The following is a 15495-nucleotide window of genomic DNA, read 5'->3' as shown; positions in this document are numbered from 1 at the left end:
CATACATTCGTTTATTACGCTGTGATGAACAGTGATATTAGATAATAACAAATGAATTAATAGATTTTTGCGAACTGATTACTTTGCTGATGACGCATGTTGTATATCAAAGTAATCAGGAGTAAATACACAAGAAAGTTATATGTTATGGAGTAGTGGGTCAATAATTTGATCAGAATTTATTGGGTATTTTGCATACATAAACTTTGCACACATTAATAGATCACTTGGGTCGATTATTTGCCGTCAACTTTGTTGTGGAATACCAGTGACTAATAACTTGTTGGTTGCTGAACACAGTTCAACCTTAACATACTTGGTATCTATTTATTTCTTGGAACAACATTCTGCTTACGGTTCAATAAATTTTGCATTAAATCAACAACAGTTAACAGTATTATTATTATTGAATGCTAAATATTTTGCATTTCTTTTTAATTAACTTTCATATAGGAAAGGACATTTATTAACAAAACACGAAACCCTGTACAATAGAATAACATTAATATTTCCTATAGATAATTTAATCGAAAATTTAAAATTTTGCTCAAAAATTATTTAAAAACTATTTAAAATTTACCCAGAATAAACCCTATTTCCCCCCCTGAGTTTAATTATTAGTCTGCATTTTCCACTTTGTGCTCTGCGATAGCCCTCAGCACATTTTTTGTAAGAACTTGGAAGTAAAAATAGGGAAAAATTTGTGATAACTTTTCCCTTCTCGGTGGGTTTATTTGTACCAGGAATTGAAGAGTTGGAATCGTCCTCGTCCACAACAGTGACAACAATTTCTGCCGGCGTCTCATCAAAATTGATTGCATTTTCTGAAATGTAGAAAAAAAATTATGAAATTTTATCATCCGCACTCCTCCCTCCTTCTGTCCTAGCTACATAACTATGTACATAAAAGTTTCTGAAAAAATCTTACATTAAAAGTAATGAGTAGTTAAGTGGTAGTTTGGTAATGGGTGGAGAAGCGTTATGAAGCCGACCTTACCAGAGTCTGTTGCAGCCAGATTGTCGCCCCCCTGCGGTAAAATAAACACCTTTTGAGCCGTGCTAGCCAATACTGCCCCATTCGGAACGGTAGGATTGCGAGGATCTGTAAAAATTAAGTGACCAACGTCCCGCTGATTTTCTGGCGTAATGGCGATTCCTTTCAAAATGTGGAGATTTGGACTGGACAGATCCACGTCTAAAGTCCTTCCAGTGAAGAGTTGTTGTCCCCTTTGGTGAGCATAAACATTGTTGGCAACCACATTTTGGAGGTTTTGCAAGCTGTTGATGTTCTGTTGAAGGAGTCGTGTCCCTGCCGGAGTCTGGCCAGCGGTGGATACAGGAACCACGATGTTCTGAACTCTTCCACTTCTTATGGCAGGGCTCAAATTCAGGAGAGAATTTCGATCAAGTTCAATTAAGGAAGTAGATTGGATGCTGGCAGGGTTAATTAGACCCAGGTGAGACCGGAAGCCTGCGATTTTAAGGTCAAAGCCAAAGCGTTTTGTTAATTGGTTAAAGTTAGTCCTTATTGTTGGTATAATATACATATCATTTTAACGAAATTTAAGTCTTATTAAAGGAAATATGTGTTATTATGCTGAACATAAACCTGTGGAAGTTAAGCTGTATCAATTAAATCGATGAGAAAATATCTCACTGAAATATTTGCGTACTTACGTTTACGTCGCAGTACGTACTAAATAGACCAGTTTTACTTATTAAGTATTATGGAAAAATGACTCTCAAAGTCAAGGTTGAATCAAGTAGGAAATGGTAATAATTAATTTTCCAGATTTTTTTTTAAACTGGAAAATTTTATTGTACGCTTTATGCATTTATTTATCTACCTGCGATTGTTTGTTGCGAATTTTTCTGTATTTGTTGAAGTTTCTTGAGCGAGTTGGGAGTGGTCAAGTATGGAACATGAATTGGTGGCCGGGTGGTCGTAATGCCGGTATTGTACGGCAATTGAACAATACTTTGTGGCGAGAATTGATTATTGATATTGGGAAAAGCTACGTTTTCTGGGTATCGGAAACTCTGTTGGTTAAATGCTTGTTGATTTAAACTTAAAGATTGCTGGCTGCGAACTCGTTGATCTAATAAGATAATTATAAAATAATTAAAAATAATTTTTGAAAAAACACATGTCTAATTATACTTAATTACCGAGAATAAGTTTGTCAGTACGCGTCCTGGGGCTTCCATTAACAGTATTCGTTCGAAGTCCAAGACCAGGTTCTTCACTGTCAGTCTCGTAAAAGGCTCCTCGACCGGAAGCCACGAGATTTTGCGTCGGTTTTTTAATAGCATTTGAATTCGTAATTATCACAGGGGCATAAATTTTATTTTGTTGAAATTGTCTTTGGTACTGAAGTTGTAAGGGCTGACCAGTTTGGATGCCACGACGCTGTTGCCCCTGCATTAAATACTGGACTTGTTGTGAGTCCAAAAGGACGCCAGACTGTCTTGAGCCTGGCTGTTGTCCGTAAGGTTTTAGAGGGTGAGACACGTTATAATTGTAGGTGAACACTGGGTACAAAGGGTTAAACCCACCACCACCACTATTACTAACTGCTGGAGATTGATAACCAATTTGAATCGGTTTGTACATTGTAAGATGCTGAGAACTTTGACTGTGTCCGATCGGGGGGAATTGTGGGGTTGGGTTTGCATTTGGTTCGGCTAAGGGTTTTGGAAATGGTAAAGATCTTACGGGCATAAAGATAACGCTTATTGCAATGTAACAGTGTACTGCAAACGCTTGTTGGAAGGACGTCATTTTTACACTGAAATCGGACAAACTGAAGAAAAAATGTTGGTGGGATTGGATTAACGATACACTTTCTTGTCAATTGTTGACATTTCACTCGTCACATGAAAGGAATTTGATCAGATTTCGGAGATACAAATTATTTACTTAACATAACACTTAAGTTGTATGATTTCCGGTGATTCTTACAGAATTGTATCCAGTTTGGTTGGTTTATTTATATGCGTAGATTTTATTTGAGTTTGTATTTGTAACTCAATTTCATTTTATGTCAAATTAATTTCGGAGCAACGCCATATTATGCATACTTATTACACTCGTAAATCATGAAGCAGCAGGTGCTGGATATTAATTCAGACCATTGAACAAGATTGCCTAACGTTACAAAATTTAGCAAGGTTGACGGGCACAACTTAACTCTATTTTAAATCTTAGATTATCTATTACTTTTCGGATGATTAGACTACAACGGTTAATTGTGAGTAGCTCTTGCACATAATTTTAGAATATTCCTGTAACTGTTTACTGTGCAGAAAATGAGTCACGCTTGTATTTAGCACTGATAAAATCATAAACTAACACAATAAGATAATTAAATCCTCAAGATCAATAATATGTATCTGCGATAACTTCAAAATTGAGATATTAATCTTCAATTTCATCACCACTTTTTGGTCTTATTGTGTGTGAAATGTTTTTTTTTTACCAATGAAATTTTGGTTATATAATCTTATCGTACATGTGAACTTATGTAAAAGTACCCACTAAATTGTGGACCTTTCCTTCTTCGACCTCAATAATGAATAGAACGCTACCATTGCCGGTAGGTTGCTTGGTCATGCAACGTTACGTCCAACATTAAAACGAACTGCCAGGATGGATAGCTAAATACTTATGCAAGTTACTGGAATATTAAGACTACGCCACGGCTAGCCAAGCGTGTCTTCCATTTAATCACATAAAAACAGTCCAGCGTATATGTATCCTATCGTGGGTAGAATTTAGGTAATTGTTTTCTGCAAAAGAGGCAGTAAATTCCCACCACTAGTCTTAATTGAGAATGAATACATACTCACATACATAATTATGGAATCCAAACTGCTAACCAAAGCGCAGTTTGTGGCTGCATATAAAATCTTTTGCCTTGAGTTGCAAACAGTAATGGACAATATCATGCCATGCCACGCCACGCCACAACAATATCTTTAGCAACCACTGGTCTGCACATCGTAACAAAATCAGCGGCGAGTGTGATGGATTAAGGTCAAACCACGTCTTATTGTCTAGATATTTGGAATTTTTAACGAATGAGCGATTAATGGTCACTGCTAGTAAATAGTGCTAGTTTTATACCCTTGTTTCTTGCTGTGATTGTTTTGCGGACAAGATAATTTGGGAGGAAAAGTGATTTTAACCAGAGAGGACTAATTGCTCATGGGACACAAAAATTTGTATAGGCAATTTACATAGATGATATATAGATATATGCTCTTCTTAAATTGCTCACACATTTTTAGTGCACTTATTTTATAAAAAGTACGTACGTAGGTACACACGATCTAAAAACTATATTGGGCCATTACACATGTGTAATAAATTCGTTCAACCTCACTTCATATTATGCAAATTATCCATGTGTTAATCCATTAAGAATTCGTAATGGTGAAGATGCTGAGATTGGAATGCGGAGACAATCGATGAAAAAGATGAGCAATTTGTCGTCGTTTAAATTGCGTATTTTATTCTCTTAATGCATAATAAACTCTTGTAGTCTTACAGCATAATTTCTTTAATCGTTAGATTGCTGATTCAGGCGTGAATCCTAAATATTTTTCATGGAAAACAAATACTTACACGTTTGGACAATATTCAAGGTTGGATTTAGGTTGGTAATTGACTAATAATTAATAGTATTAAACATACGTAAATATACATACCAATTTGAATACTACTTTCCAGAAAAATGCGAAGTTTATCTGTATTATGTGCGTAATTAGAATTGTAGTAAAACACACATACGCACGAGGAATAATTTCATATTTTCATAATAATGTGCAATAAAAACGAAATGAACACACTATTCGTCCATCTATTAAATTCATCTATTCCAACCAGATAGTAACAAAAAATTAGTATATGTATCGTACCTAGCTGCTCATTAAATAATTACATTTGTGGTATATCATTCACGTTTACTTGAAAGAGAAGATAATATTGGGTGCTACATTCACACAGATACAATAATAACGTCTAATCTACCACGGTCCATGTAAAAAATGAGGTTATACTTTCCTATGTATGTACATATATGATCCAACTAGACGTAAGTGGATCACTTCTGTTATTATGACGTCAATTTGTTGCGTGCGTGCTTTTATTGCTTATAATAGCATAGCACCTGTCAACTAATTTACTTCGAGTGCGATATGTAATTCCATCAAAAACACTCCTCTAATAGCGTCAACCACACCCACCATTTGGTCGCCCGCGAATGCAACCTACTTGCCAAATCCTAAGTGTGCAATCTTTCTGAAAGCTGCTGGCCCATTCCAATGTCCGTTTAACATTAGATTCCAATAGATTCCAGGCATGATGTCCTTTTTCAAATGGAAGGCTACCCTACTTTCTTTGGCTTGATTGACAGGAAATGTCTCCAAAGGTTGGCTCGTGTAATCAAACTCTGCCAGGACGCAGGTCGAGTAGCTGGTAACCAGGGGGCAAGATGTGTAACCGTCGTACTGACCCAAGGGATCTTTACCGTTCATTACGCTCCACAGGTTTTGGGAAAGGATGCCACATTGACCGGCTGAAGGGAAATTATTGTAGGGCAAATAATTCATATTTTAATTTGATATGCATAAATTATACGTTTATGTATGTACCAACGGCTGCCGCAGTTTTGGACGTGGGCAGATTTGTACAGTCTCCCAGGCCAAAGATATTTTGATACTTGACATGCTGTAAGGTTGTCTTGTTCAGATTTACATAACCGGCAGGATCAACGAGGTCACCTGCGCTGGTCTTCATAACATCGTGCGGCCCCATTGGGGGTGTTACGTGAAGCATTTCATACTAAATATGTACATATCAATGAAGAATTAGGAGATAAGTTTGCTTAAAATGGTGATAATAATAATTATTTTCTCACATCAAACGTTTCACTTGTTCCTGGCTTGTCCAAATTTTCAAAAATTGCTTTCCTTTCTTTTGGTATTACTTCGACCAAATTCGTTCTCAAGTTGACTTTGATGTCGCGTTTTTTCACAATCTCCCACAAAGCGTCTGCATATTTCTTTACGCCGAATAGGACGCCCAACGATGTGTTAAATACGACATTTGCATCTTGTCGTTTCCCGTGCTGCATAAAAAATTTAATATTTCAAGCGATGTTATTACTAACTTATTTCTTTAAAAAAATAAATATCATAGTCTTTAAGTTAGTACACACCTTGCGAAAATAGCTGTCAGCGATATACATAATTTTTTGCGGAGCTCCTGCACATTTAATTGGCGTATTTGGAAATGTGAAGATTGCGTTCCCTACACAGGTATACATACATAAGATTGCGTTTTTTAAGTTATTTTCTCATTTAGAGCATTCATTGTCTCGCACAGTTTGTGATATTTATTACCTTTCTTAAATCCTTTAATACTTTCCAAAGTCTTGTTCACGTACAAAGGCGAATAGTTCGAGCAAACCCCAGGAGTGTCGAAAGCTTGGATTAATCCTTTGATCTACAGAAGAAGCGATGTTGTACATACACAAATCCTGGTTTTATTAACTCCTGCTCACTGTATGTTTAGAGATAATGCATAACTTTGCATATTTTACCTGGTTGAAATTTAACTGGATACCAGTTGCCACCACGAGATAATCATATTGAATAGGTTCTTGATTTTTGCCACTAATCTGAATCAAATTCTTGTCCGGATAAAATCCTACGGCTTTTTCCTTCAGCCATGTGATACTTTTTGGAAGTACGGATTCCATCGTTCTTCCAGATTCTTCCAACTTTTTCATTCCACCACCAACCATCGTCCATTGCGGTTGATAGTAATGCATCTGAAATTTAAGCAATTTGTCATCCGATACAGAAACTTAATTTGGATTTATGTATGTATGCATATTACGTCTGCGGGTTCAATCACAGCAATGGATTTCGGGTCAATTTTTCGAGCGAATTTTGCAGCAATAGAGCAGCCCCCAGCACCACCTCCCACAACGACCAATTTAAAGTGCCTACATAAATGGGAAAGTTAAATTAATGGCATTATTGTGATTTTTGTAACGTATTTCTTACTTTGATTTTGGCGTGCTCATAGAAAAATATCTCTTCCCCATCGTCGACAAGACCATTGTTTGCGTTGATTTGGAAAGCATTTTTGTCTCGATAAAAACTTTTACTTATAAAATAAAATTATTTAACTGATCACATTACATCACATGAATACACTGCTCACTTTAATGTTTTTCTGTAAAATAATAAGTTAATTCCAGTTGTGTCCTGTGATCGTGAGACTATGAGCAGTACATGCTCGCCTTATAAATGCACATAATATTGCGAATAATTTGTCATTACATATAAAAGTTAAACATGATTGCACCCAATAACCACAGAGGCAATCCTCCTCGTATAAATATATGCATAAATGAAATGAAGGTCATATTTTCATCTACGTGACTTGTACATGTAGAGAATTGCACTCTTAACATTTGCAACCAACACCATATATCTCTTATTGTAAGAATTATGTAATAATGGCCATGGCAGGTTAACAAACAAGTGGGTAATAGTTGTTTGCAACCCTTGCCAAAATCTCCACTGTCAACTGTATGTAATAAGCAGAAGTTCAAGAATATGGGTTCTTCAAAAATTCGTACTTAAATACGTATGAAAAATATGCAATAAGTGGGCTCTAGCACATTTGCATGTACTCAAGCAACTGAACACTTGAAAGCCAAGTTATAATTTATTTTTGCGACATATGTAACAGTGCTTGGGTTCTTATTTGTAGGTTGTTTTGTACAATGTTGAGTCGCCAATACAGTACATCTGATAACTCATTATTATTTCTTGTATACATAAACTACTTTGTAGCACGCAATCGAAATGGAGCAATTTGTACTTCGATTTTCTATATCAGCACATTCGTGCAGATTATCTGTATTTGATTAAGCATTACTTGTCATTTGAAATACGTGAGGGAAAAATATTCCATCCACTCATCCCCGACGACTTCCTGCCTTTGAAACATTTGAATGATGTCAGACGCCAACTTGTACATCAAGTTGCAATCCTAGAGCAGAAAATCATGTATCATTTGTATCTATTAAACTACTACTCAAATACTTACATTTAGATCCCTGGCTATTTCTAGGGGTGCATGTTCATATGAAAATTCTGCCGAAATCTCCAAATCCCCAGTAATTCCTTTCGTTGCAAATTGTTTCTCTGCACAAGCAGATAATTCTTGATCACTCAGTTCAGAAATTACGCTGTAACTGCGACTTCTTTCATCATCTGAGGGAGGAAATTCGACCAGGAAACTTTTATCTGCAGTATTATTCTGAGATTCAAACATTCTTGCTGATGAGGATTCTCTCAACGTAGAAATTTTATTATACGGTGTTTCTGAATCGCGCAGGTTCGAATTACTAAATTCTATAAAAATGCAATTTTAAATTACAAATTTAACACATTTGAACAACTGATAATCTGATATTTCATTTTATTACCATTAAATCCAGAAGATGCTGAGACGGCATCCAATTCCGCAATGTTAAATGTAGAGTTAACAGAAATGCTTGCTACAGTATCATTTCCTCTTAAATTTAATCTTGTGCTAGATCTAGGTGGATTAAAATCGGCATATTTTTTCTCATCTATCTTACTACGATCTTTTAATTTAAAGTTATCATCTAGGATTTTAATCTTCATTGTTGGAATTTCAAAAGGTAGCACGTCCACTTTAATTTTTGAATGTCCCAGTTTCTTAACGGACTCCAATAATCGGTTCACTCTACAAAATCCAATTTTTATCATATTTAGTAAATACTTCAGCAGTACAAACAAATTGTAGCCATAAATAAACTAATACTTGAAAACAGGATCCTTAAAAATATCTTGAAACTCTTCCGGCGCAATTTTAATCCTTCCTGTAATCAGCAACTCGGATATTCGCTCAGATTCATGAAGCATTCGAATTTTATCGCGTTCCTTGTTTATGTTGTTAATAAAGTCTTCATATTCTCTGAATTTTTGTTTCCCTTTCATACCGACATAAATCGCAGGTTGAGATTTGCTCGTTTTTCCACCCATAGACAACCTTTTAATAAAAAACTTTTCTATTTAATCCATTTTTATTGCCGTAAACTCCGTATTACCGTAAAGTAAGTGTGTAAAAATGCAATAATACCGTCTCGCCCTCCGAAATAAGTAGTGTTGCACATAGTCGGATACTTTCTCCCTCATGAAGGAGTCACTCGGCTCAGCTATCCCCGTAAACAGGACTTCCTCGTCTAAATTATGATCATCCCAAATTTTTCTTAACCGTTTTTGTCCCGCTTTACTGAAAAACTTTGAGTGCTTCGAGTTTGGATGTGGACTTTTTGTTTTGCTTGGCGAAACTGGTTTCGCTTCTAGCCAAACGGTCGAATAAGGGTCGTCCTCCATTCTGAAATGGTGCTTTCGTTATGAAAAATATGCACACTGAGGAAAAAGAGGGTGTGATATGTTGACCTGAAGTGGTAAATTGCAACTGACTTACTTAACGCTGGAAACATGAAGGGTTATATATTTTCATCGTGTTTGATAATACGCACATTTATTTCATATGTGCATACACGTATGATTTTATTATTATGGGAGGATTTGCTAGGTATTTGTTGTGTTATGCTGCTGACATTTTCCATTATTTTTGCAATTGAATCTTTAGGTGAGAAATGAGTTCTTTTCTTTATCCTCCTCACTCAGGGTTGGAATCGTATGCCATCAATACAAAGAAGTAAGTAATCGAACGCCGTTGGAGCTAGAGACCTTCAGAATATCACGTATCCAAACCCAAGGCCAAGCCACGCATGGTTCTTCTTTCATGAAAAGTATATACTTTACAGTGCCAAGTGGTGGAGAAAGCAACAACGAATTGAAATTATTGATTTGTCCTGATTCGTAGTAGGCTTTTGAAATGAAGTGGTTTCAGAGTTGCGATTTGTAATGTTTGATTTATTATTTATAAACGTTTTGATTGATTTAGAAGAGCGGAGGCAATGTGAGAGAGTTTCCAGAAATGGGAAAGTCTCAAGTTGTCAAGCTGTATAAATTGGTTGTCGTTCTCATTCATTCTCTCAAAGATAATTATGATGACAAGTTGTTTTGATGAAAGTGTATGTATACATAATTGGCGGTTAAAAAATAAAATATTTATATAACAGAGATTGAAGTATTAACTTTGTGAGTCGGTCATGTTCTGGCAAAATCCTTTATGAATCTGAAGTAGAAACCGTAAATTGTTAATGTTTGTGTGGTTGTGAAATGATGCCATACTCTTAAAATTACTTACAGCCCCGATACAAAATCCAATCAAGATCAACTTGCTGGTAATGCTCATTTTTGCAACAAACTTGACTCTAATACTGGTGCCGGATTTTTCAAGGATTTGTGCCACTTGGTCATTCGAATCATCAAGGTTTTGTAAAGAAGTGACCTAAATTATCGTTAGAAAATTATAAATTGCTTGTGCATATTTAAAATACCCATTTAAATTATAAAATGACTCACAAAAAATTGAGAAGTGCAGAATCCTTTATCACAATTTATCCGAAACAAATGGTCCCTATTGGAATAGAAATTCAGAAAAATTTGAAGTGAAAATTTTTATTCACAGAAATTTACCCATTCGAATCTCCAAGAATGAATTCCGAAGAAAGCACAAAGCAGCTCGAACTTTCTTCAACTGTGCCAATGAGAGATTCAGGAGGTGCGTAAACTGCCAAAACCTGATAAAAATAAATATGATATTAATGACCAAGATGCAAATCTTGCATCTTAAAATGAATCAATTCTTTAATTACAAGACTCTCAATGCAATAATGCTTTTCTTTGAAACAAACTCGTGCAAACGGCACGTCGTCTGCTCTAAGGACGACATTTCTAAGAGATCCAAAATTCCAGATGGTTGACGCTGCCTGGGTCGCTTCAAAAATTACTGACTCCTCTCCTTTGGACACGTCCCGCACAAAATATTTCGTCGCGTTAGAGCTCACACAGTGAAGAAAGGCTGACCAACATTGAAAATTAAAATCAATACTTTATACAAGTGACGTACATACGTACATATTTATGTAAATATTAAATAAATATGCATAAATGTAACCAACTCACATTGTTCCAATGATATGACGACCTCCTCGACGCCAGCTAAGCGAGCGGACACTTCTGGATTTTTGCTGGGCTGGTGAGTTCTTCGAGTGTAATGGTGGACGGATCCTTTTAGCTCTGCTGCTGCTGTTATAATTTTTTTATAAGTGAGTAAAACTTATCAAGTTTGACAAACTACTTTTAGCATGTCAAATAAAAGCATAAAAGCTGAAGAGAAACGGCCCTTTTCTTGTTCTCAATTCTTGTTAAAGAAACATGGCCCCTTGAATAATAGTGGTGAAGTTGGCAGAATAAATATGAACTTGTATGTGTATCTATCTATCCAGTAGTGGTCATCAATTCTGTATAAAGGTATGTAATCAAATATGGGACGAATTTGTGTGTCCATATAATCAATCGATCAGCACCGAGTGGGGCAAGTTATTTCTAAATAAATACATAGTTGGTTGTACTATTCAAGGTTAAAATATTTTGGATATGTATGCAATAAAATAACTGCGGGAATGGAATACTAATCTCCTGTTGTTTATTAGCAAACGTGCCGATAAAAATGTAATGTTACACGAAAATATTACTAATATGAATATGTAATATTGATTAGTTTTAATACGAATTTTCGCAAAATCTAAACCCGATTTTTGATTATAATCAGAATTATGCAAAATATTATTCATGTTTTTTTGTACTCATATTCTTTAGTTCATGATGACCAACCTGTTCCATCCGGCAAGGAGGAAAGCGTCGTCCTGGGCTGTTCTGAAATGACATGTGGCGAACTGCTCGTATGGTCTGGAACAACTGCAGGAATTAGATTTGTTTCCCAAACGTCTTGCAGAGCTTCGTCCGTTTTAACACTGTTCATACCAATGACAGGGGTCTCACCTTTCTTCTCTTAATTCTAGCCTACCCCCGACGGGGAGATAGTTAATCAACCACAAATTATGTATGTATGTACTTATTGCTTGCTGGCAGTATCAGTAAATATACGTATCAACAAATGAACTTTCTTCCAAGTCTAGGCACGCATTGAGACAAAAGAATGGATTGACCTCTGGTTACATTATTTTCTGCGTAGGTAATACGTACGTTCGCCGGAAAAAAACACCTGAAACGACATGAACATTGACACGCCAAAGGAAAACTCGTCAACATCGATCCACCGCAGAGACCAAATGTACATAATGGGTGTTCTCATTAGCGTAATGCATTTATAAAAAAAGTCTAGCGTCTCGCCGTCTTGAACATATTTATGAGTATTTCGTTTTCTTGGAGAAAATAAGCCCGAGAAGGCAAACAAATAAACAAACAGACCAAAAAAGCAACAGTTGTGTGCTTGCTTTGATATTAGTTCACATTATGTCGAAATTAATCACTCACTTTCACCGACCAAAAGTATGGAACAAACAAACGCTAATGCACCCCAGACTGACGGGTTTTGTCTGAATTTCTGTCTAGTTATGGACACTAGTTAAATATACATAGTGCATTTCGTTAATTCAAAGAACCTTCGTCCTAATTAAGTTAGTTAGAATATTATGTATTACAAAAGAGCTTAATTTTTGTGTTTCATAATAGTTTGGACCGTGTGTGTACCTCCTTTTCGCTCTGCAAGGCTGTTAGAAAGCTAATTATGTCAAATTATTTTGCACTATGCACCTTGAGGGAAATTTCTTCTTGAGAATGTCAACCTGCAACTGCATGCTGTATACAAATCGTCGCTTCAAATGAAGAGGGAGACATGAAAACCTTATTAAAATTAAAAGCCTTGGCCCCGTTCGTGGTTGATTTCATATATGAATTTTCGCAACGCTTGATCAAGTTATTGTTTATTTAGGAGTAAGTTCTGCATGTGTGTGTACAATTCAAAATTGCATTAACCGCAATAGGAATTCTATTCTTTTATGCATATTATGTATTCATATAGACGTAAAAAGTATGTATGTATTCCTTCCCCTCTTTATTTCTCGTCGGGATTCAGATAATTGCCGTACTGTCGCTCAGCCCGGGCAGCGGTCTCTTCTCCGTCCAGATATTCCCCTTGACCGTAAATGTATGACCGAGCTCTGCGAATTGGTTCTGGAAATTGACACATTTTTTAATATTATTTCTTCTTATTCCGCTTAGTTAATAAGGTCGTCCATAAATAAGTATTTAGTTGTCTTACCCTCGATGGGATCAAAATACTCCCCATCGAAATCAGTCTTTTGTCCTTGTGATTGTTCCAGGAACAATAAGGCTAGAGTCATGCAGATCAAAGTAATGGCAAGAGTGGCACGCATCTTGTTTAGGGGAGATCTTTTTTTAAATGAACTGTTTTGAAAATTTTGGGAATATGTATTGCATAAATTATGGAACAAATACTTTTAGTTTAATTCAGTTGCACCATTTATTAGATAATGTGTTGACTATTAGCGGCACAATTTGGTTTATATATGCATGCACAACATTAGAAAATACTATAATTTATTATATACGCATTACTAAATCAAGGAAGGCGTGATAAGATTGCCATACCACATCCAGGAAAAGGAGGTAGGTTTGTGTTATGCAGTTTTACGTAGTGTTTATGTAAATGACGCAAGTAAAAGTTTATTTTTGTAACCAATTCAAGTTATAATTTTATTTTGGGTTTAAAATTGGGATAGAAAATTGTGCATACAATTTTTTAAATTTCTGACTGACGTCCATTCCAAATGATTGACGCTAAACGTAATACGACCGCAGATTTCTGTTTTCTATAACAGGAAATGCATGAATTAAGTATTTTTGTTTTATTTGTAATTAAGGAAGAACTATGTATATTATACATAAATACCTTCTTGATAATAAGCGTCATCCTCGTCCAATTCTTCCTGAGCGAGAGTTGTAGGAGCCCATAAAGTGTAAATAAATAGCAAATAAATTGCAGCAGTAAGTGAAAACCTTGCAAAGTTTCTCATTGTGTATACGTAGTAATTTCAAATTACGAAACTGTCTCAAATATTCAGCTTCTAAGCACGGAGTAAAATGCTTTGAAACTAATTCGAGACTAAAAAGCCACCTGAGTTGGTGTGAAAAATTGTATTAGTGAATGACCACAACTAGGAAAAGCAGAACCACAATTAGCTAGTTTAATTTATCATAAAACATTAATTAATTTCCATGTGACATTAGAATGACCGGAAGTAACATATCTTATCAATGGTCTGGCGGTCCTTTAACGACCAAATTATGTAATTAATTCACATCTATCGAGCTAAGCGACCCGTATGAAAATCGTGTGTAGTATTTTGCAGAATTCTGCATAAGTGGCCTTCAAAATCATATCTGCAGCAAAAATTGCATGATTCTGCAAAAAAATTCTTCCGGGTTAATTCTACATAACCGTCCGTAGATAATTACGCATAATTCATAATTCATTGCATAGTTTTTGTGCATATCGCTCTGTATACAATTTTTCTGCAGAATAATCGTCCAAATATCTGTATGAAAGCAGTTGAAATTTTCATACAGAGATAGTTATATTTTTACTTTATTTATTTTTTTGCGCATATTTTTTCATAGCAGTTTGTGCTTTCACCCAGCTTTCACCCAAACCCTGCCGCAAACTTTATCCAATATGCTTTCACACTACGTTTTTATTTACGCAATATTTTTCAACTACATCATTTTTATTGAATAGAAGCTCTCTTATGCTTGAGTGGTTCGACTTTTAACAATGTAAAAACATTATTATCAGTCAGTCCCTCTCATCCGACGCTGCCGGGCTGTAGCCTCCTCTCATAATAATAATCCCAATCTATCCAAGATGAAAAGTAGGCCAGGAATCTTCCGAGTGCTGCTGAGCCTCCAAATTGTCTCGATGACCTACTTTCCTTTATAACACCTTTCTCCCTAGAAAGTTCTTCCCTGATTTTTCTCTGGTTGGGTGTTGACTGTTGGTTTTATCTCCTTTTTCGAGTAACTTCTCTTCAGCCTGTTAAATGTCAGTTGCACAATGCTTCCGTTCCGGAGATACATAAAAGTAATAAAAAATTGGATTCCATTCAAACTAAAAGTTGTGTAAAATGCTTTCGTAATTTTTTATTAGTGAAATCATTCATACGTTTGACACAACACGCAAGAGGAATTTACAGATATAGACGTTTCTAAATTTTATGTAATTCAATACCATAAAAAACACTCTATTGTGTTACATGGTTCTAAAATAGCTAACCTACCAAACCACTCACAAGTACCGAGAAGAGCCAAATCACAAGTATGTATTCAACCAACTATCATCATCATTCAGCTGAAAACGAATTGAACTCTTGTATATTCCTCAGGGGCACTTTAGCGTGTCTACCACCACTCATCCATCCTTTG

General features: G+C 35.7%; 4 protein-coding genes across 6 annotated transcripts; all 4 read right to left on the bottom strand.

The window, feature by feature from the left end:
• Positions 1-145: 145 nt before the first annotated feature.
• LOC110862629 lies at positions 146-3683 on the bottom strand. Of its 2 annotated transcripts, none has more exons than XM_022111848.2 (4): positions 2170-3679; positions 1848-2099; positions 998-1471; positions 146-824 (listed from the first exon to the last, which is right to left on the bottom strand). In XM_022111848.2, exons 1-4 carry the CDS (start codon positions 2780-2782, stop codon positions 577-579), a joined length of 1587 nt encoding a protein of 528 aa, XP_021967540.1. In that variant the 5' UTR covers positions 2783-3679; the 3' UTR covers positions 146-576. The 2 variants fall into 2 exon arrangements, with proteins under 2 accessions (XP_021967540.1, XP_035701605.1); XM_035845712.1 differs by having other exon boundaries at positions 693-824; positions 929-1471; positions 2170-3683.
• Positions 3684-4493: 810 nt separating this feature from the next.
• LOC110862606 (sulfide:quinone oxidoreductase, mitochondrial) lies at positions 4494-7581 on the bottom strand. The gene is made up of 8 exons (XM_022111824.2): positions 7075-7581; positions 6905-7013; positions 6606-6836; positions 6406-6508; positions 6222-6313; positions 5922-6131; positions 5656-5845; positions 4494-5579 (listed from the first exon to the last, which is right to left on the bottom strand). Exons 1-8 carry the CDS (start codon positions 7152-7154, stop codon positions 5272-5274), a joined length of 1323 nt encoding a protein of 440 aa, XP_021967516.1. The 5' UTR covers positions 7155-7581; the 3' UTR covers positions 4494-5271.
• Positions 7582-7725: 144 nt separating this feature from the next.
• Positions 7726-9904, bottom strand: LOC118433618. The gene is made up of 5 exons (XM_035845730.1): positions 9191-9904; positions 8873-9100; positions 8511-8794; positions 8129-8436; positions 7726-8071 (listed from the first exon to the last, which is right to left on the bottom strand). The coding sequence occupies exons 1-5, from the start codon at positions 9445-9447 to the stop codon at positions 7961-7963; spliced, it is 1188 nt and encodes a 395-aa protein (XP_035701623.1). The 5' UTR covers positions 9448-9904; the 3' UTR covers positions 7726-7960.
• Positions 9905-9975: 71 nt separating this feature from the next.
• LOC110862617 lies at positions 9976-12048 on the bottom strand. 2 transcript variants are annotated; one of them, XM_035845731.1, is made up of 7 exons: positions 11866-12048; positions 11155-11277; positions 10845-11050; positions 10666-10769; positions 10552-10606; positions 10334-10477; positions 9976-10261 (listed from the first exon to the last, which is right to left on the bottom strand). In XM_035845731.1, exons 1-7 carry the CDS (start codon positions 12011-12013, stop codon positions 10217-10219), a joined length of 825 nt encoding a protein of 274 aa, XP_035701624.1. In that variant the 5' UTR covers positions 12014-12048; the 3' UTR covers positions 9976-10216. The 2 variants fall into 2 exon arrangements, with proteins under 2 accessions (XP_035701624.1, XP_035701625.1); XM_035845732.1 differs by having other exon boundaries at positions 11155-11274.
• Positions 12049-15495: the final 3447 nt, after the last annotated feature.

Source organism: Folsomia candida, unplaced genomic scaffold, assembly GCF_002217175.1.
Source record: "Folsomia candida strain VU population unplaced genomic scaffold, ASM221717v1 Fcan01_Sc063, whole genome shotgun sequence".
Classification (NCBI taxonomy): Eukaryota; Metazoa; Arthropoda; class Collembola; order Entomobryomorpha; family Isotomidae; genus Folsomia; species Folsomia candida.
The sequence above is the reverse complement of the archived record's forward strand: the minus strand, read 5'-3'. Positions and strand labels throughout refer to the sequence as shown.